This window comes from Octopus sinensis, linkage group LG8 (genome assembly GCF_006345805.1).
Source record: "Octopus sinensis linkage group LG8, ASM634580v1, whole genome shotgun sequence".
NCBI classification, from domain to species: domain Eukaryota; kingdom Metazoa; phylum Mollusca; class Cephalopoda; order Octopoda; family Octopodidae; genus Octopus; species Octopus sinensis.
In genome coordinates, this window is record NC_043004.1 from 83,056,605 (window position 1) to 83,077,978 (window position 21,374).

General features: G+C 34.3%; 1 protein-coding gene across 1 annotated transcript in view; it reads right to left on the reverse strand.

Annotated features, from left to right (window-relative positions):
- Positions 1–3,438: 3,438 nt before the first annotated feature.
- Positions 3,439–21,374, reverse strand: part of LOC118764606 — a 33,980-nt gene continuing 16,044 nt past the window's right edge. Inside the window, exons 3-5 of the mRNA XM_036505523.1 lie at positions 14,358–14,426; positions 11,264–11,353; positions 3,439–3,800 (exon numbers count right to left, since the gene is read on the reverse strand). Coding sequence (XP_036361416.1) covers positions 3,735–3,800; positions 11,264–11,353; positions 14,358–14,426 — 225 coding nt within the window. The 3' untranslated portion in view covers positions 3,439–3,734. The remainder of the gene's footprint in view (positions 3,801–11,263; positions 11,354–14,357; positions 14,427–21,374) is intronic.

Below are 21,374 nucleotides of genomic sequence, written 5' to 3' on the forward strand. Positions count from 1 at the left end.
ACGAAATTGTACATGTTGCAGAAGCATGGGATATATTTCATTTAAGAAATTCTCCATACAGAGAGACAGATTGTACAAAATTTTAATTTGTGTAAACTCTTTATTTATAGTCGGTAGTCAGGAGGCCTCTAGATAGATGGATAGGAAAACATAGAACGAAGCTAGTAATGGAGAAAGAGAGGGAGAGAGAGAGGGGGAGTGAAAGAGAGTTAGAGATTGTGTAATGAGTGTACACAGATACGCATTCACCTCTCTCCGTCTCTCTCACTCTCTCTCCCTCGGTATATATATATATATATATATATATATCTGCATACACACAGAGAGGCATATATGCGTATATATATATACAAGTATATGTTAATATACACACACATATATACTTCTACATTCATGCATGCAATACACACGTATATTCAGATGCACTCAACCATCAACACGCATATGCACACAAATACATACATGCACGAAATGCATAGATACATAAAAACTCACACACGCACGCACACACACACACACACACGCACACCCAAACATACGCATATATATTTTTTCCATAAGATTTTAAAATATTCCTATGAACACAGAATAAAACCCTTTCAGATTTAGAGATTAGCAGCGTTCTTCTAGAAAATAAAATCAAAAATAATTTCACAGAACAAAGAAAGGAGAACCTGTTACCAATCCGATAACCCAGGGCTGTCCCTAAAATGCTCATTTTAATATAGAACGTCTTATTATTACTTTTAAGAGTAAAGAAGGCTTATTTCTATTCCTAAAGGAATCGTTGTTATTCGAGGACACAGTTTTAATATAATTAGCAGAAGAACCAATATAAAAGGAATCATGACCCCAAGAAATAATTTTAGCTTCATAAACTATCCTAGATTTTTAAAAGAAATTATCAAAGAAACAATTTTCTTTGTTTCTACAATTATAAATGGTATTTTCACCCTTACATGAACCGTCAACAATTGAATTATCATTAAGTGAAATTTTTTCTTAATTATTATGAAATTTTAATTACATGTACAATTGTAGAAGTAAAGAGAACATCGATAAGTTAACTAGCAGGACTCCAGTAGGTAATTGGTGCTCTATTGTACTGATACCTAATCGATGAAAAGCAAAGTTGATAAAAACGGATTATGAAGGGCCAAATCCTAGAAATCGTTTTATCTTATTCATTTCTGATTTTCTCTGGTCACCATTTAATTGATGATGGTTAGAACAGCAGTTGCAGGAATGGCATCAGTAGCTGCAGCAGTAGCGGCCGTGGCAACAGCAAAGCTGGATACATTGACAATGGCAATACTAATAACGATAGCTCTAAGTTTAATATTATACCATATTATAATATCTAATTAAATTATCCCAAATACTAAGATCGTAATGAGATTCTGTATTATATAACTATTTAGGAAAATGGTTGACAATAATATCATCTTAAGGGAATGAAACTACCACAACTTTGTGCTTATATATATATATATATATAGTTAATCCAAACATGAAAACACGAAGAGAAAACACAACGCGAGGACGTGGAAAAAATATAGTATTATTGGACGCTCAGGAAAAGAAAGAAAGAAGGAGGGTTTAACGTTTCGAGCGGAGCTCTTCGTCAGAAACATAGGAAAAGGAAAGATCCAAAGAAGGGAAGACGGAGGAAAAAAGTTGCCAACGGTACACACGCAGTCATGTATATATACATATATGTGTGTGTGTATGTATGTATATATATATATATATATATATATATATATATTATATATATATATATATACACATACATACATACATACATACATACATACATATATACATACATACATACATGCATATGCATACGTGATATAAAAGCGCATATTAAAATATATACACATGCTCATATGTACGTAAAGTATACACACATTCATACACACAGACATTCATATATGTACATTGAACCACAAAACAAATGCGAGACGTGTGTGACTGTGAAATATCTTTTAATTTCGTTGTCAGATAAAATTTTGATAAATCTGATGTAGTCTATTTCTTGGATGTACTTTGACCACAGTCTATGTGTGGTTGTCATGTGTTCTGGTAGTGGGCGGATCAAGCACATCGAGAATTTAGGGCGTGACATGTTCAATAGCGTCTATGCCCTCCCCTGGTGTTCAAAACGGCCATACATCGTCGGTACATGGAGTGCATAATACAGTTCACAAAAGCCATTGACCCCTGTTGGCACCACACCCTGAGGAAAGCTGCCTCCAATTCCGCCTTGAAAGCACCTGGTTCAACCGTCTCTGGATTTCATCCCATATGTGTTCAATTGGGTTCAAATCCAGGCTGAGAACCGGTCATGTCATGGTTCCGATGTCGTGCTGATGCAAGAAGTGGATGGTGACTCTGGCCGTGATGGAGGGAGAAATGTCATGCCGGGACATGTGGCTATGGTGAGGCGCGAAGAAGGACACAGCATGAGGTCTTAGGATCTAGTCAACGTAACGTTGTGCTATGATGTCATTCACTCTGCCTACACTAACATTTTGGTACATATGGACCTAGTTCTCTGATTCAGGCCTGTATCATCTCAAATCATTGTGGAGGCACATGGCCTAGTGGTTAGGGCAGCGGACTCGCAGTCGAGGGATCGCGGGTTCAAATCTCAGATCGGGGCGATGTGTGTGTTTATGAGCTAAACACCAAAGCTTCACGCGGCTCCGCCAGAAGGTAATGGCGAACTTCTACTGACTCTTTCGTCACAACTTTCTCTCACTCTTTCCTCTTGCATCTTGCAGCTCACCTGCGACGGAACGGCGTCCCGTCCAGGTAGGGAACCTATACGCCAAGGAAACCGGGAAACCAGCCCTTTTGAACCAGCGATGGCTCGAGAAGGAAACAAACAAAACTTCAAACCATGATACTTTGGTCACACCACGTGTCTGTGTTCATGACACATGCGTTTGTAGCGTTCACCTCTCCTACGTCACACATTCACTCTGCCATCCGAGGGAGTAACAGAGTATCAGCTCTCGTCAGAAGAGACTGTCGATCTCTATTGTTGATGCCACCAATGTCGATGCTGTAGCCGTGTCTGACGGTGAAGGGCGGTGAGGACAGGCACTCGAACAGGTCAACAGACAGACAGACAAGGGGAAAGATAGATGGATAGATAAATATATACATACATGCACTCATACATAGAGAGACAGACAGATATTAATGAGTATTAGTGTACATTTATGACACAAATTTTCAACTTTCTCTCCCTCTCCTGTATTATCAAATATCTATAAATTTAACCATCATGTAAATGTAAATCTTTTAACTCATATTAGCAAATGAAACACGTGTAATGGTGAAGAAATAATACGAAAAATATTTCCCAGTAAATTGCTGTGCTGGGCATTGGTTTATAAATTTAGGGTTAGGGTTAGGGTGACGAAAAATGAATTGAACAAGAAAAGGCGAGTGAATAACAAATCAATTTACGATTAGATTATATTTTAATATCATTCTACTTTCTAAAGTGGTGAGTTTGGAAAAATCATTTGCACGTCGAACAAAATGCTTAGGGCCATCTCGTCCGTCCTTACTTTCATAAAAATAATTCAACTTTCAAATTACAAGTCGATAAAATAAGTAGTACTAGTTGAGCACTGGAGTGGACATCATCGATTTATCCCGTCCCTCTAGAACAGTATTATTCAGCATATTAAATCCTCAACCAATTATCAAGAGCTTCAAGAATCTGTGGGCCTTTTGGTCTGTAGAACAACAATCACGTAAGTGAACAGGCTGCCAAATATCTATAAAACAAGTGAAACGAAAAGAAAATGTAACAGCTGAAATACGAAGTTTTTCAATGCGAATATTTGTAATTTTCGTAGCAGTAAATACATACGACGCTATTATTATTTGCTATTATTTTTATTGTTATTATCATTATCATTATTATTATTATTATTATTATTCTATGTTTGACTTTTGCTTTATATTTGTACAAGTTGGCTCCAAGTTTCACAAAGAGACTTCATGAGACAACAGGTTGGAAGTTCATGTTATTATGTCTAGTGTGCCATATATTTTTCTTTGTGTTGTACTAATGAATATCTAAAAAAAACCCCGAAAATTATGTTTGTTTTAAACCCTGCGATTACATAGACAGTATTTTCCGTAGGATATGAGTAGTTCCCATGAGCACTATCTTTTGAATTTTTGCCATTTTTGGGTTTCCTGGTGTCTGAGTTATTATTATTATTATTATTATTATTATTATTATTGTTATTATTATTATTGTTGTTGTTGTTGTTGTCATTATTATTATTACTATTATTATTTTTATTAGTATTACTATCATTATTATTATTATTCAAATTATTAATTTTAATACATTTAATCTGTTGCTGTCGCTTTGTTTTATATAAGTTGTTCCTTGAAGTACCCAGGGCCCTCAAGAAGCAGAAAATGTGTTGCTTTACTCTGGAAGTTCTTTATGGTAGTAATTTTTTATTTCACAGAATGGAAACCAAGTACTCATAATTAAGCTCTCTTAGAAGCTTGCTGTAATATTTCCGACTTTTAAAAGACATCTGAGAATATCTGATTATTATGGTCTCCATATATTTAGCCATAATATTTCCGAACGCCCGACTAATATCACAAAAGCTTTGATGGTCACAGGTACACCTGTTTTACTATTTACCTTTTTATTTTATTATTTTTTTATGTCACATCTCTGAGATTTTGGATTTCAATGTTCATTGATTCACTTATCCCATCATATCATTTTTACAAAAGCCTTACGAACTGGTGAGGCTGTCATATGTGCATGCATCATGGTTTACGAATGTGCTGATTTTTAGTGGGGTGACGGAGCAGGGAAACATTACTGTTTCTATTATTATTATTGTTATTATTATTATTATTATTATTATTATTATTATTATTATTATTATTATTATTATTATTATTATTATTATTATTATTGTTGTTGTTGTTATCATTATTATTATTATTATTATTATTGTTATTATTATCATTTATAATTTCCTTTCATTATAATTTTATTTCAGCTGCCTTAGTACCAGGCATCCTCCCGAGGACAAGATTAGCAAAGACACTTTTGTTTCGCTATGCGTGCTAAAATTATCACCACATTTATTCCACTTAAGATAGAGAGGGCTTTCTATAGTATATGGACTGTACCTATCAAGTTTATCTTTTGTAGTTCACATTATTATTATTATTATATGTTTGACTTTTGCTTTATATTTGTACAAGTTGGCTCCAAGTCTCACCCGGAGACCTTAACAGACAACAGGTTGGAAGGCCACGTTGTTGTTATGCCTAGTGTGCCATATATTTGGTTGTTTTTTGTGTTGTACTGGTGGATGTCTAAAAAAAATGTTTGTTTTAAACCTTGAGATTACATAGAAAGTATTTTGCGTAGGATATGAGCAGTTCCCATGAGCACTATCTTTTGAATTTCTGCTATTTTGGGGTTTCCTGGTATCTGAGTTAGGTAGCAATCAGCCCCTTTTGCTATCATTCCCAGGGCACCTATGACAACAGGTATTGTTTTAGTCTTCAGGTTCCACATTTTGCTGATTTCTATTTCAAGATCTTTATATTTGCTGAGTTTTTGATAGGTCTTGACAGATACGTTTATATCGATTGGGACAGTCATATCAATGAGAAGGAATGTTCTTTGTTTGAAGTCTTTCAATATGATGTCTGGCCTATTTGCATCTATCTTTCTGTCAGTTTTCAAGCACTGGGGGTGGTTTGTGTTCCCACCATTTTTTTTCATGGGGCAAATCCAGGTTTTTGCAGATTACCCAGTGAATATATTGTGCAGCTCTATGATGCCTGTTGAGATACTCTGTAGGCGCTAGAATACTGCACTTGGAGACCACATGATCGATGGCTTCATTTTGTTGCTGGCATACACGACGCGTTGGGCTACTGCCAATTTTTAATATGTTGGCCTGGTAGTTTCTTGTTGGTAGGCATTAATCTTGAGCTGCTATGATAAACCCCTCTGTTTCAGATTTTAAGCCAGAGGCCATTAGCCATTGATGGGTCAGGGCTTTGTCAACATCTGCATTATTCGCTCTCTTTGGGTATTTGCCATAGAGAGGTTTTTCTTGCCATTTATCATTCAGAATATCTAAGGCCGCAGATTTAGCACCGGTTTTCATGCGCTTAGCTTTTTCTATGCCTGTTTCTTGTATGTCTCTCTCTAAATCCGAAATTTGTTGTATTCGGAATTCACTTAGATAATCCTTTGCCTGTTTTGTTACTGAGTATGATGTTTTCTTGTTTTCATGTTTTGAGACAAGTTTTAACATCCAGTCCTCAGAGTTTTTCAGGTAGGTGTCTAGGCCAATTGTAGCAATCTTCATTGTTATTGCCAGTTGTAAAAGTCCACGGCCTCCCTCTTTTCTTGGCAGATAAAGTCGTTCTGTATCTGCCTTAGGGTGGTGCATTCTATGCATTGTCAACAGTTTTCGTATTTTTCTGTCAAGATTACATATTTCAGTAATTGACCAGTTAACGATATTGAAACTGTAAGTCACGACTGGTATAGCTAATGCATTGATCGCTTCAATCCTGTTTCTCGCATTCAGCTGTCTTGAGTATTGCTCTTACTCTGCGATAACATTCTCTCCTGATCCATTCCTTCAACTCTGAATGCCTTATTCCGTCTCCTTCAACTACCCCTAGATACTTGGAGTTCTCCGCTGGGTCTAATTCTTTTATGACATTCTGCTGGTCAAGGTAAACGTTAGATGTTTCTGTCATTTTTCCTTTGATAAAGGTAGCTTTTGCACACTTATCGAGGCCAAATTGCATTCTGATGTCATCACTGAATTGTTTGACAATCGCTAGTAAGCCCTTGAGTTGTTAGTCATTTTTTGCAAAGAGCTTTAAATCATCCATGTAAATGAGATGATTTATATTTTTATTAAACATTTTATATCGGTGCTGCGCGTCATTGAGCAGTTTTGAGAGAGGTATTAAGGCTAAACAAAAGAGGAGTGGTGATAGTGAGTCACCTTGGAAAATTCCACTCAATTTTTACATCACCAGCATTTAGGGATTCATTGTCACTGTTCAAAGTTAGTGTGGTTCTCCATGATCTCATACCTACAGACAAAAGGTTTCGCAGAGTAGGTGCTATCTTATACATTTCTAGGCATTTCTTAATCCAGCTATGTGGTAGGCTATCAAAAGCCTTTTTATAGTCTATCCAGGCTATTGATAAGTTTTTGTGTCGTTTGTGACCATCTTCTAAGATCATCTTATTGGTGAGTAGTTGATCTTTACAACCGTAGGATCCACGTTTACATCTTTTCTGTTCATTAGGGAATATGCTGCTGTCTGTCAAAAAACTATAGGTATATTCCGTCAGGACAGATGTTAGTGTTTTATACGTAGTTGTTAAGCAGGTTATGGGTCTATAGTTTTTTGGTTCATTTGTTTCTTCACTTTTTGGAGGCAGGAATGTTAACCCATTAACTAGCCAAGGAGGCATCCTACTAGGGTGTTGCAAAACATCATTGTAAAGTTCTGTTAGCAGTTCATGGCTCTCTGGGAAGGCATTCAACCAGAAGTTAGGGATTTTATCCTTTCCTGGAGACTTCCATTTGCTTGACCTCCTGAGAGCAGATCTTATATCTTCTACCTTGACACCCTCCCACTTTTGCTCTTCTAACGAGTCCAGTTCTTTAGATATTCTATCAATCCAGGGGGCCTTTTCGCTGTATGTTTTTTCTTCTGCCCAAATTTTATTCCAAAATCCCTGCACTTCTTCTTTTGATGGTACAGACTTTACAGTAACTGGAGTTTTTCCTATCTTCCTGTAAAAATTTTTGGGGTTATTTTTGAATCTAACACGCTTTTCATACCTAGCTATGCGGGCAGCTTTAGCAGATACCTTTTGCTTGATGGTTTCTAGGGTGGCATCAATATCAAGTATAATTTCCATATTATATTTTTTCATTAGTTTTTGGGTTTTTGTAGGTTTGGAAGTCTTATGAACCGTAAGGTTTTTCAAATATTCAATGTCAGATCTAAATAGTTTAATTTGTTGTTGCAAACGCTCTTGCCAAGAAGGCTTTTTGTGGAAATGTTGCCGCTTTCTAATCTTTACACCACATAGGATCGTTGAGATTTTCACGGATGCATAGTATAGGTGGTTGAGATCTGTGATATCAACATCATTAGCTGAAATTATGTCCTTAAATGCAAGCCGGGTTTTATCAATTATTTTCATGTTTTGGTTAGAGTTGCGGATTTTAGGGAGTGTATCACATTCATCCATACTGGTTTCTTTAATTTTCAGCCATTCAATCATGATTTGACTTTTTAGCTCATATAGTTCTGTCGGGTCAATATTTGTGTGACTTTCTTCATCTATCTGATGTTCATCTGTCTTAGTGTTTATTTTGGTTCAGGGAGTATTTCACTTTGGCTATCACTTATACTAACTCTTTCAATCCTTACTTCGTTTTTATCAGCTCTGGGCTGGTCTATAATTATTTCCTCTGTATTATCTTCTCTAGCTGCAGCTTCGTTCATTCTATCCGTTACTGCTTGTCTAATTTGATCAATCTCTACTTCAGTCAGAAATTTTTTAATAATGTTTCTTCTGACGTTGGCAAGTTTGTTACTGTCTAAGTAGGGTCTTGCTTCAGGGTGTTTCTGTCTCCAGTTTATGTAGGTTTGTATAGTGTTCGATTTATCTGTGGGGAAATATATGGCATGGTAGAAGGCCGCAAGAACTTCTTTATTATCTTCCCTAGTGCATTTTTCCTTCTTTTTCTTTTGAGTGTTTGGTGACGAGCATGGATGGCCATCTGTTGGGATATTCCAGTTGTGGGGTACGTCCAGCTCCTGTGTGTCGAGAAGATTTGATCCAGTAGCTGATTTTTCAATCAGACTTTGGTTCAATTTTCGGGTACGTGGTCTTTTGTAATCCGCTCGCCGACCATCGCGGTTTTTAGTTTGTTTTGTTGACATTGAAGCATGACGAACTTCGACTCTTACATTAAGAGACGGATCTGTCAGTTTAGGATTCTCTGCACGTAAACATTGTTCGTAGCGCAGCTTCTTAAGACTAGCAGATCTGTATTCGTCGTGTATTTTTTTTGTTGATAGATTTATCTCCGGGCATAGTTTTCCCGTTTTTTTTCGTTTTTTTTTAAAAACTTATGAAAGGTTCACTCTGCCTGTATTAGTTCGAAACAATGAGAATAAAATACGCGAAAAAAAAAAGAAAAATTATCATTACCACTATCATCACCGTCATCATCATCATCAATGTTAGTTTCTTATGTGTAGTCACAGCGGTAGCTTATTATTATTATTATTATTATTATTATTATCATTATTATTATTATTTATTATTATTATTATTATTATTATTATTATTATTATTATTATTATCACTATCACCATCGCCTCGGTAAAGAGGTCATGTTCTATAGGTCTATAAATAGATTCAGCAGATGGTGGACTGGTCAGCCAAATAGACAAAGGACATTTTGGGTCAGGGAAGGTCAAACCTGTTTACAAGCAACAGCGTTATCTTGACAAGCAATTCAGCTTGTTATATTTGTAATTAATGGTAGGAAGAGAAAAAAAACTATATATATATATATGTATATACCCATACACATATGTATATGTATATTCACACACGCATATTTTCTGATAGTCACGTCGATGATTTTTTAAATTTCTGAGTTCAATTGTGTTGTTGCAATAAAAGTTACGTGTTTACGTGTTTGGGTAATATATTAAAGTTTTTAAGTATACTTGAGAGGTCCATTTGGAAAAAGCAATAAGATTTTTGCAATGGGAAGAATGTTTACATTTTCGAATGCTCAGAAAAAAAAATGCTCAGAAAAAGAAAATGCTCAGAAATCTTTCTTTTCTTTTTTGTAGTTGTGAAGTGTATATATATTGGCAGGTGCTTACTTCCATAGTTTTTTTATCGTGCATTTAATTGTGTTGTTACAATAAAAGGCAAAGAAGGGACGACAAACTGTTCACACAAAATTGGAGATATTTATGATTCTAAACTTTTTTAGGTGTTCGCTTGTATGTCCAAAGCTGTAGATATGTAAGTTCCTTATTTGAGGGAAATTCAAATTACTCACAGAAAACAGAAGATCTTCCAGTTTTTTACAGATGTTCTTTTCAGTTGTCCCGCTAGGTTGGTCAGAGCAGCGAAAAACACGTCCAGCTTCTATCACGTACAGCCGCCTTCCTCTATCACGTCCAGCCGCCTTCCTTATTATTATTATTATTATTATTATTATTATTATTATTATTATTATTATATTATTATTATTATTATTATTATTATTATTATTATTATTATTATATTATTATTATTATTATATCGTCGAGAGCCACTAAGGGACATGCTCAACTTGTTAAGGTCAAACAACTGTCAAGCAAATGTGTGGTATTGAGCAAAATATTTGCTGTAGCCTATCTTTTATACCAAGACAAAACATTGTAAATAACACTTCCAATTAGTTAAGATCAGAAGCCACGAGAGCCACTGCTTGGTACTACATCAGGCCATTTATTATTATCATTATTATTATTATTATTATTATTATTATTATTATTATTATTATTATTATTATTATTATTATTGTTGTTGTTGTTGTTGTTGTTGTTGTTGCCCAGAAGAAGATTGATTTAAAATTTTGGAACAAGGCTAATGATTTCTGGGTAGGGAGTGAGACGAAGAATGATAATAATAATAATAATAATAATAATAATAATAATAATATAATAATGATAATAATAATAATAATAATAATAATAATAAAATAATAATAATAATAATAATAATAATAATAGTAATAATAATAATAAATAATAAACAATAGAGGCAACTCGGTTAAATGTAAATTTAATATCTACATAGAATTAAACAAATTATGAAAATGAATACAAATCCTTGCTATTATGTTAACTGGCGAATGTCCAAATTTGGCCAAATTTGTTTGTCTTCGAAATTTACTTTTGCTTGCAATAGTCATCTCTTTTGTTCAAACTTTCGCATCTCCAGCTACTTCAGAAGCCAACATGTAAGAAAGTGTGAAAGTCTAGTACAACAGTTATGTTATGGAAAGGTGAAACTACTTCTCCGTTTTCTGAAAAAGGATCGTTTTTGGACTTACGACACTTTTGCATGATAGCAACGAAATGTATATGAATTGGAAGGGTCGATAATTATATTTACCGTTAGGATAGAAGATGGTCTTATAACAAAGAAGCCTCCAACGCTTATACCACTTGGGGTTGTGTTTAATCTATCGAGAAATAATGTCAACTGTAAATAGAGGTATGAAAGAATTTAGCAAAAATACTTTTAATATCACCTGATGGTATTTTATACCAGGTCATAATAAGTATTTCCTTGGAATGTTCTTTGTGATAGAAATTTGCTTCATGAAACACTGCAGGATAGTTATTCAAGAATACAGAAAGGAATAAATTATTTACTAGGAACAAGTCTGTTAGCTTTAAATTTCATATTTGTATAAATTTTACAATATATATTAACGGTTGTCTGCTTCAAACGCTTCAATGGCATGCTCACTTTTCATATTTTGTCTAAAGGTGAAATTTAAAAAAAATGTTTTTGTAAAGAATGTTAAATTTTGCGTATAAGAGAGCTTTTTAATAGTAACTTTATAGGAAGAAAGTACATTGCCTTAATTTTGTTATACAGTGGTCAGGATTAGTACATCCTTTAAGCATTTCTATTATATCATTAGTTTTTGAAAACAGACAGCAAATATATTAATGATATATATATATAAAAGAAAGCATATTATTAAAATATAAAGCAATATAATACATTGATATTACAAAATTTTATATATACTCATTAACACCAACAATACTAAATTGAGTCTTTATGTAGAGGCTTATAATGTTAAAAAATGCAGCTCAAATATCTTTCATATTACATCTTTCTTTATGAAACAATATAATCTTATATTTGCGGAAACTAGTAGGTGGACAAGATTTTTGTACTAGGGACAACTTTAATAATTGATCCCAATAAATGCTACTTTGCGCTGAACAACAAGCTCATTTTATGTTTCATTAACTTTTTTGAATCGCATTTCTTATTATCAGTCCACTGAAGGACAAGGGCTCAGTATATTATCTCCGCCGAACACGGTCCAATATGGAAGCCATGGATTTGAGCTTGGATCATACTGGTATGATGAGCCTACTTGCCACTCTGGTTCCACATGGCTTGTCATAGAGGAGCAGTTTTTTTACTCTTACCCAGGAATAGGGAAGTCGATTACATCAATCTCAGTCCTCGACTGGTACTTAATTTATAGATTCCGAAAGGATGAAAGCAATATCGACCTCAAGGTACTTGAACTCAGAAGGTAAGGACGAACGAAATACCGCTAAGCATTTCGCCCGGCGTGTTGACGATCTTCCAGCTCGTCTTAAACGACCGAAATCAGGATATGTTTGTTTCACTTCTCCCCGACTAAATTACTGAAATATATAAATTGGTATCAAATAGGAACTAAAGTAAAATAAGACTAAAAATCACCCAACCAAGTATCAGAAACATTAAAGCTACATTTTCTGCAGTTCTACCATATTTTAAGTGTGATTGCAACATCTAAAGAATGAAGCTCTTCATAAAAGTACTCGCTTCTGTAACAAAACGGGACACCAAAGTATACTCATTAGTGTATTCAGTATATTACAATTGTGTTTAAGACATTTTTCTCGAGTACAGTTTTCCTTTACGCGATATGTATTTATATAAATTTACATAAATGCATATACGTGGTCTGATGATTAATTATCAGCACTGTTGCCATAGTAAAGAAGCTAAAGCACACAGAGTGAAGCCGCATGGCAAAGATAGATCGTCAACTCTGTTCTGATGTTAAAACTAAGTTTTAACATTCTAGCTCACTTCCTCTGTTGAAAGCAGTGCTTGGAAGGAAGGTGTGTAGCGTGTGATCGTCGCATTGAAGATGACAGAGAAAGCTGAGCGCAGATTCCACATCAAATTTGTCAAAAGCTTGGCGATACCTGCTCAGAGACCTACGCAATGTTTCCATAAAATCTTCATCGTTCTCGACAGAGTTAAGGATATCTTGTGAAACTGAACCCCGACCTTTCTTTGGTTTGCTGAAAGCAGTTTTGGCACAAACTTGGAAGACAGAGGTTTCTCATAACCAAATCGTCAGTGATAATGGACTGAACTGAACTGTAACTAATCTGCACATCCTCTGGTAACACACGATTTGTGATTCGACAGCTTTCCTTCAAAGTTGCACGCACATCAGCGATGTCTTTCTCAGCTCTGCTGGTTGCGGGTCTCCTACAAGTTTCATTAAAAACGATATTTTTTCGGCCATCTTCGAAATGTCTGAACCACTCGTACACTTGTATGCGGCTCATACATGCACTTTCTGCAATTTGTGCCTCTGAACAGGTATCGCTATGGCAACGTTCTCTGTCATGGTCAATGTGCCGATCACACGTTACACACTCTCCTTCCAAGCACTGCTGCAAACAGTGGGAGCGAACTAGAATGTTAAAATTTGGTGCACATGTACAACCGCTTCGTTACTATGGCAACTGTTCTGATACTTATTGATCAGATCTCACATTTTTTCTGTCTTTTCATGAGATTAACCATTGCCTCGTTTTGCAAGAAATCTATATATATAAAACTGTAGTTGTGTGAGTGTCTGTCTCCTACGATTTAGATTCCTAACTCCTCCCACATTTTGCGGTGCAGTTTAACCAAATTCGGGTATCTTATAGTCGTGATTAATATCGAGCCCGTCTGGCTATTAACGCGCGTCTACGACGAGTCTACGATTTTAAAAATAATTTAACATCATTTTTTATTCCATTTTAATGCATAATTTTTCGTGTGTCGATGGCGGCGGAGTTGGCGTCCACGCTCAAACACCTGCACCTGTGTTTGCTTCTCCCCCTTCTTCCCTCCCTCGTGAAGCTGTGGGGAAGGGAGTTTAAGGAAATCAACGTCGTAATGCGTTGTCAAGGAGACCAGCGTTCTTTTAGAACAACGACTTGAAGACACCAAAACAGAAATGGCTAAGAAAGTCCGAATTGGCATCTATAAAGGAAGTAACTCTCTAAAAATGCTTATATAGTTATTTCCCTTACAAACCCGAGCAACGCCGGGCGATACTGCTAGTATATAAATAACATCAAAATGCATATTTCTTTAATTTTATAGCTCTGTACATATTATCTTACAATTTAATTTCCCATATTTTACTCAATCAGATTGAAAATCATTGAATATATACCTTCATTCTGGTTTCAGTTGACAAACCTTTAAAATTCATGGCGTACAGATCTTCGACGATATCATGGATCTATGATATCAAAATAAGGTGAGACATTTAGGTTAATAGATATGTCATGGCTTACTAAAAAGTATTACATATTGTAACAATGAAACAATGTGTATTGAAGCCTTATTAAACACAACGTAAGGAAATATTCCATGAGATAATCGAGAGATAATTTTCACCTAACATCAATGTTTATAATTTGGACATTAAATGCCATCTCAAATCGTGGAATTCGTATCACCGGTTTACTTGCCCAGTTTACATGGCGTATAAGAGACCGAGATCACTACATTTTTCTTTGGACAAGAAACGATGACGATGATTGGGAATGTGAATGTGATGATGATGATTATGATGATGATGATGACGACGACAATGATGAAGATACCTCAACATTGGGCTGCGTCATCGGATCTTCTGTTGTCATACTTATAACATCTCATTAACGTATATATATATATATATATATATATATGCGTGTGTGTGTGTTTGTGTGTGTGTGTGTGTGTGTTGTGTGTGTGTGTGTGTGTGTGTGTGTGTATCAAAACAGTTTGATTCAAATTTCTATAGTAATTTAAGTTTCAGAGCGTGTTGCTAATTCTCAGCTCTAATTTATAATGCCAGAGAATTAACATCTAACTTTGAAATTGGAAGTAATAAAGGAATTTGACTCAAAATGTTTTGATCCATACTTATCGCTCCCAATAACTGTGTTGAGTGTCCTTCCTTCGTTCTTCCACTTACTCGCGTATATATATAAGTTCAGTAAAATTTAGATTCAGTTGAATGTGGTACTTAAGTTAAAGGCGCCAGAATTTAGTAGGGTATTATTCATATAATTCAAAATGCGGTGATTACAATCAAAATAAGCAACTTATATATATATATATATATATGTATATATATATATATATATATATATAAATATATGTACAGCTTCGCAACCAGATGGTGTATAAAATGAATGCAAGAGCTCCTATCTATAATAGCTCTAATACCTTTCATAAACCCTGTCGCTTTTAAAAGTGTGGGCTCTACCCGTAATAGGATTCGTGTTTTCATATAGCGATAGATCAGTCGCACATTCAGAGTAAGATCCTTGATCCTGAGTTCACATCCTTCGTATACTGCAAAAGATTCTGCATTGATTTCATTCGCATTGCTGTTACCGTTGTTGCTGAACGCTGCTACTGCCACACGCTTCTACTGCCGCACGCTGTTGCTGCTGCACGCTGCTTCTATTGTTGAGACTGAGGCGTTGCTCTAAGTTGGGGTGCTCCTTACCTAATGTTTTAAGGCAGAAATCTATGAAGTGGCTTATTACATCACATAAGTGGCATCCTTACTTCTTACCCTCAATCACACCTCTGCTCCTCTGAGCAAATAGATTATTTCTGGGATCTTTTCCACCTCCTATCCCGGGTTGGACACCCGATGGAAGATATCTACTGTAATCCAAACCAATCCACCACCACCATTATCACCGTCGTCATCAGAGAAGGTACTAGTCGAATTCATCGTCCCCCAGTGCTTAACTGGTACTTATTTCCTTGAATCTAAACTTATGAAAGGCAAAATCAACTGCGGGGGAATTTGAACGCAGAACGTAAAGACGGACTTATGACGCTAATTTTTTTGTGCGTAGTGCTAACAATCTTTTAAGTTCTCTGCCTTAATCATAATCAATTTTATGCTTTCTATTACAGGTGCTAGGTCTGAAATTTCGGCTACGGAAACTTGTTGTTTACATCGACCCAACCCCCGATTGGTACTTATTTTATTATCTTCGCAAGAATGAAAGGTGAAGTCGACCTCGACGTAATTTGAAATCACAACGCAAAAACGACCAAAATACCGGTGTTCTAAGAATACACGCACCTTGTCGCTTTAATGGTAACAATCCTTTCTCATATTGTCACAAAGAACTGAAGATTTGTGGAGTGGGTGTCAATCGATTACATCGACACCAGTACTCGACTGATACTTATTTAATAAAACCCGAAATAATAAAAGGTAAAGTCGCTCTCGGCTGAATTTGAGCTCAGAACATGAAAACGGACAAAATACTGCTAAGCATTTTCTCAGGCCCGCTACCAATTCTGCAAGGGCACCGAGTTAATAATAATAACAAGGGAAAAGCTTCACTTATTGGCCCACGACATTCACCATACATACATGGGTTGTTACGAAAATACTATGTATTGGAAATCGTTTCACTTCATGCAAAATTATGTTATTCAATATTAGCCAATCATCAACGAATGATGCTTTTTCATATGATACTGGTAGCTTGCTAAACACATAAAATACACTAAATAAAACATTTCACCATGTATAATAATTTTATGTTATCAGCATTAATTCTTCATGTGGTACTTTGCAGTCTTGCTTAAAAAGAACTCCTAGTTAATAACCGGATGCTGAATACTGATAGGATGTACATTAAGTATTAAAATCAGTTACTATTTAACCAGGCCATATCTGGCTCAATATAGTACAGGTGGTATGATGCTATGATGAAACTGGCCAGATCCGATTTCTCACAACTACCCTACAAAATCATCCTAAAAGTAAACACTCAAATCACCGAAATCTCGATGACTAATTCAAAGCAATTTGAATATATAAGAATTACATTTAACAGAGTAATCTGAATGCGGAATGTTTAGAAAAGTTTAGCACTTCGCTGTGAGAAAAACTTTTTGCATAGCTGCTTTATTATTTATCAACTTATGATGGATTAAATTAATTTGGATCATTATCTAAACAGATGCATTCTTTTATTAACTTTATATTTGGTTATTTGCAAATAAGTTTAAAATGTTATAATACTTGCATTTTGATGAAGCTTCATTCCTCTGTAAAGCACCCATCCGGCTATCAGGGAAAGTATTATCGGTAAAATACATACAATTAGCAGCTCATTACTTTTCAAGAAATCATTCACAAATCCATAAAATAAGGTACACAATCCTAGTATCATGTTCATTATCAATGATGACGTGTTATGTTGCAATGCTTTATCTGTCTCATCCAATAAACTACACATTTCTTCATGTTTTGTGCAATAATACATGATCATTTCGTTTCTCTGCATCCACTCATTGCTGAATTGCTTACTGGCGTCTGCATTTAAAACGTCCCGATATTTCTCCCTCAGAACACCAAATTCTATAATTAAATGTTCTACTATAACCCAACACAAGTTAAGTTGGGGCAAAATTTGCAGAATAACGAACGTAAATATAATCCAGCCTAACAAAAGAGGCACAAAAATATAAACACTATTAGAGGGAATAGGATAATAAAATAATTCAAAAATACTAAGTTGATTGTAGGACAATATTGGTAACACAACCGTTAGACATGGGTATAAAATAAACGCTAATATAAGTTGAAAGATGATTCTAACTTGGTCAATTTTCAACAGAATGTCGCGCTTAAAATCACAATTATCACATACACACACAAGTGTACTATTTCTAAATGCTTCCTTTAGCATTTCATAGGTTCCAGATTTATATAGTATGATGATAGAGTATAAAAAATAACAAAATTTCCATTCTACCAGCATACAGATAGTCAATGGACTTGAAGATTTTTTACAGATCATTATCCAGAAGGCACACACCGAAAATCTGAAACAATCAAAGATAGCCAAAAAGAAGAACATGCAATGCAAAATGTATTTCAATCTTTCCTTGTAATTTGACGACGAAAAGGTAGATAAGGAAACCTTCTGATGGAAAATAAAGAATTTCTCCCGTAATACAATTCCATTTTTCAGTTTACTTCGTTTAATGATTTCTTCTCTCACTGCACTGAATTTCTTGTGATTTTCTGTCATTTTTGTTGAATCTGCAAAAATATATGTGTTAATCACTATGTAGTAGAGTGATAAATAAGTTACGCATTTTGTTGTTTGAATGTAATAATGATTATGTTGTCGCTAATTTGTTCATGAACAACATTGAACATCCTAAATCATAGCAAATACTATTTATTCATAGAACGATGTATTTACCAAAGCCATGTTATATAAAATGCTTTGGTTATCGATCCCCCTAGATTTTCTCCTTCTTTATTCATCGCTTAACCCTAACAACCCCAAGAAAGTAACCTGCAAGATAAAAATAATACTATGAATAGATATGGATTAAGCGACGGAACGTATCCATATGAACCGAAAACCGCAAGCATGAACATTAAAGTTCACATCAAATTTAATAACGAACCCCACAGTCAGGCTCCTTTGCTCCTCCAAGTATATCTCAGACATTCTGGGGAAGCTGCTGATGATGTTGGTAATATCTGCCACACTGTTATAATATAAGCGGCATTTTCCTACCACAAGTTAGACATTTGGTAATATATATATATATATATATATACACACACACACACACACATATATATATATTCAGTAAAAATGTTGATTCAGTACTTAAGTTAAAGGCACCAGAATTAAGTATGGTATTATCAATATAATTCAAAATGGGTGTGATTATAATCAAAATAAGCAACAAGGATATCAGCGGTAATGCAGTATGATCGTTTCATGCGACTCCATTTAATTAAACAATGCAACTATTACATCAGTTTTAAAATGTAGAGCAATCTTCAGCTGCATATAAATATAGAATTTTGGTAAATTTAAAAGATTCATTTTCATAGTTATTCCATCCACCAACATCACAAAGAGGGTAAGTAGGTAGACAGAGAAACAAGTTTCATCAACAAAAACATGGTAGTAATTAATATTTTTTCATGGAGACACTGCTTATCATTGATTTTACTTTGCTATCATTCAAGCATCCTTTCTCATAAACTGAGTGTATGTTACGATTCGCTTCGGCTGCAGAGTTTCCATTTTTGTACTCATAAAGCATTATGTGCTTCAAATTGTCTTTGGATACTTCCATGTTAGAAAAGGGTTTTAATCAAAGAAACTTTAATTCTATTATTCTAATATTAATAATATTCAATTAGTTTAAATGTACACAAATGCATAAAAATAATTCTAAATTCCTTTACACACTCTAAAATACTATTAAATCTTTCATTCAATTAAAAAAAAAGGTAAAATCGGACAGAACTTATGGGATAACTTGGTATATATATATATATATATATATATATATATATATATATATATATATATATATATATATATATTTAAACATTTAAATTTCGTTTAGAAAACAGAATTCGCTTTCTGCTAACGATATTGTTCTTCTGTTACTACAAATCACTTAAATGACTGGACGTTGTTTGAAATCGTTCAGGTTGTAATTATAATAAATTGAGAATCTTCAGCATTTTAAAAACAAACAGAGGATGTAAGTAATGAAGTATATGAACCAAAGTGTAAAGAAAAATACTATATAATCATAAACGTACTATATTAGTATATCAATTCTTTTTGCAAGATTTCTGATGTGAAATCGTGTGTTGAAACAGATATTGTTGTATTTCAGGGTGGTCATTTTAGATCTTTATTATATAATAAATAAAATGACCAACCCTAAATGCAACAATATATTAGTATAGTTCTTTATATACAAATAACATATAGAGAAACAAATATGTATGCCATATTTAATGTGTTTTTATGTACAACCATAAATACATATACATATATATATATACATGTGTGTGTTTGTGTGTGTGTATTGAATATAATTACATACACACACTTGTAAGGTTTTAAAGGAATATTAGATACAGCTGATTCCGGAAATGTTTCAAAAATCACAAATTGTTCTATATGCGAATGTGTACCTCCCATACGTAATTTTTATTGCAGTCGGTTATTTTCTCTACCGTAAATTCTCACTTTCTCTTCAGTTGTAGTGTTACCGTAATTGTTTGCATTGGATACACTAATCCGTTTCGAAATAGGAACGGTAATTTTATAGTACTTTATAATATATTGTTTGATTGCTTTAAATATTACGGGCAATTTACAAAGAGTGTTTGCTCTTGGGTATATCCTTCTGAAAACTGAATGACTTCTAATATGCTTTCCATGCTCTGATTCATGGTGGATGTCCAACAATGGTGAAAACTGGACGTGTGTATGCGTGTGTGTGTGTGTGTGTGTGTGTGTGTGTGTGTGTGTGTGTGTATGCGTGTCTGTGTTTGAATGTAAATCGAGATTGTCGGCTAGCTCGGTAGTTATAATACAATATATATATATATATATATATAATATATATATATATATATATATATACAGGGAGAGAGAGAAGAGAGAGAGAGAGAGACAGAGAGACATACAGACAGACAAGTAGGTAAGTAGGAGAAAAATGCAAATTGATACCACGTATTAGATTAAAATTCAAAGACAGAAAAATCTAGATAGAATGATTCGCTTCAGTTTATATACCTTTGTTGATTCCGTAATAGTTTTCATCCATCTGAAAAATATCTAGGAAGTATTTTATATTATATATCTTCCTACAGTCTTCTTCATTGTGAAAAGAAGCATTAAAATATGACTTGCTTAGATACGTAAATATATTTATTAACATATACATATTGACGCACGTGTATATAATTATATGCTCGTGTGTGCACAAAAAATTACACATGCATTTACATTCAAACATGACAAGCTTGTGTGTATATATATATACATATATATGTGTGTATGTATGTACATATATATGTATGTAAATATATATATATGTTTGTATACATGCATGTATGTGAGTGAATGCTTATATGGCTTATATGCAAAGTTGATTATACTGATTGGAAATCAATCAAGTTTATACATAGGAATATTTACTGATGGTGGGACATTTTTACTAATGAGTGTGTATGTGTTTTGGACTTATCTATAATATAAGGGCTGATCTTGTGTGCGTAAGTATTTATATGCACATCTATATATTGTAATAACATGTTTCTTTGAAAGCTACTGAAGCAAATGTTATAGACATAATACAAGCCCGCTTAACAAAT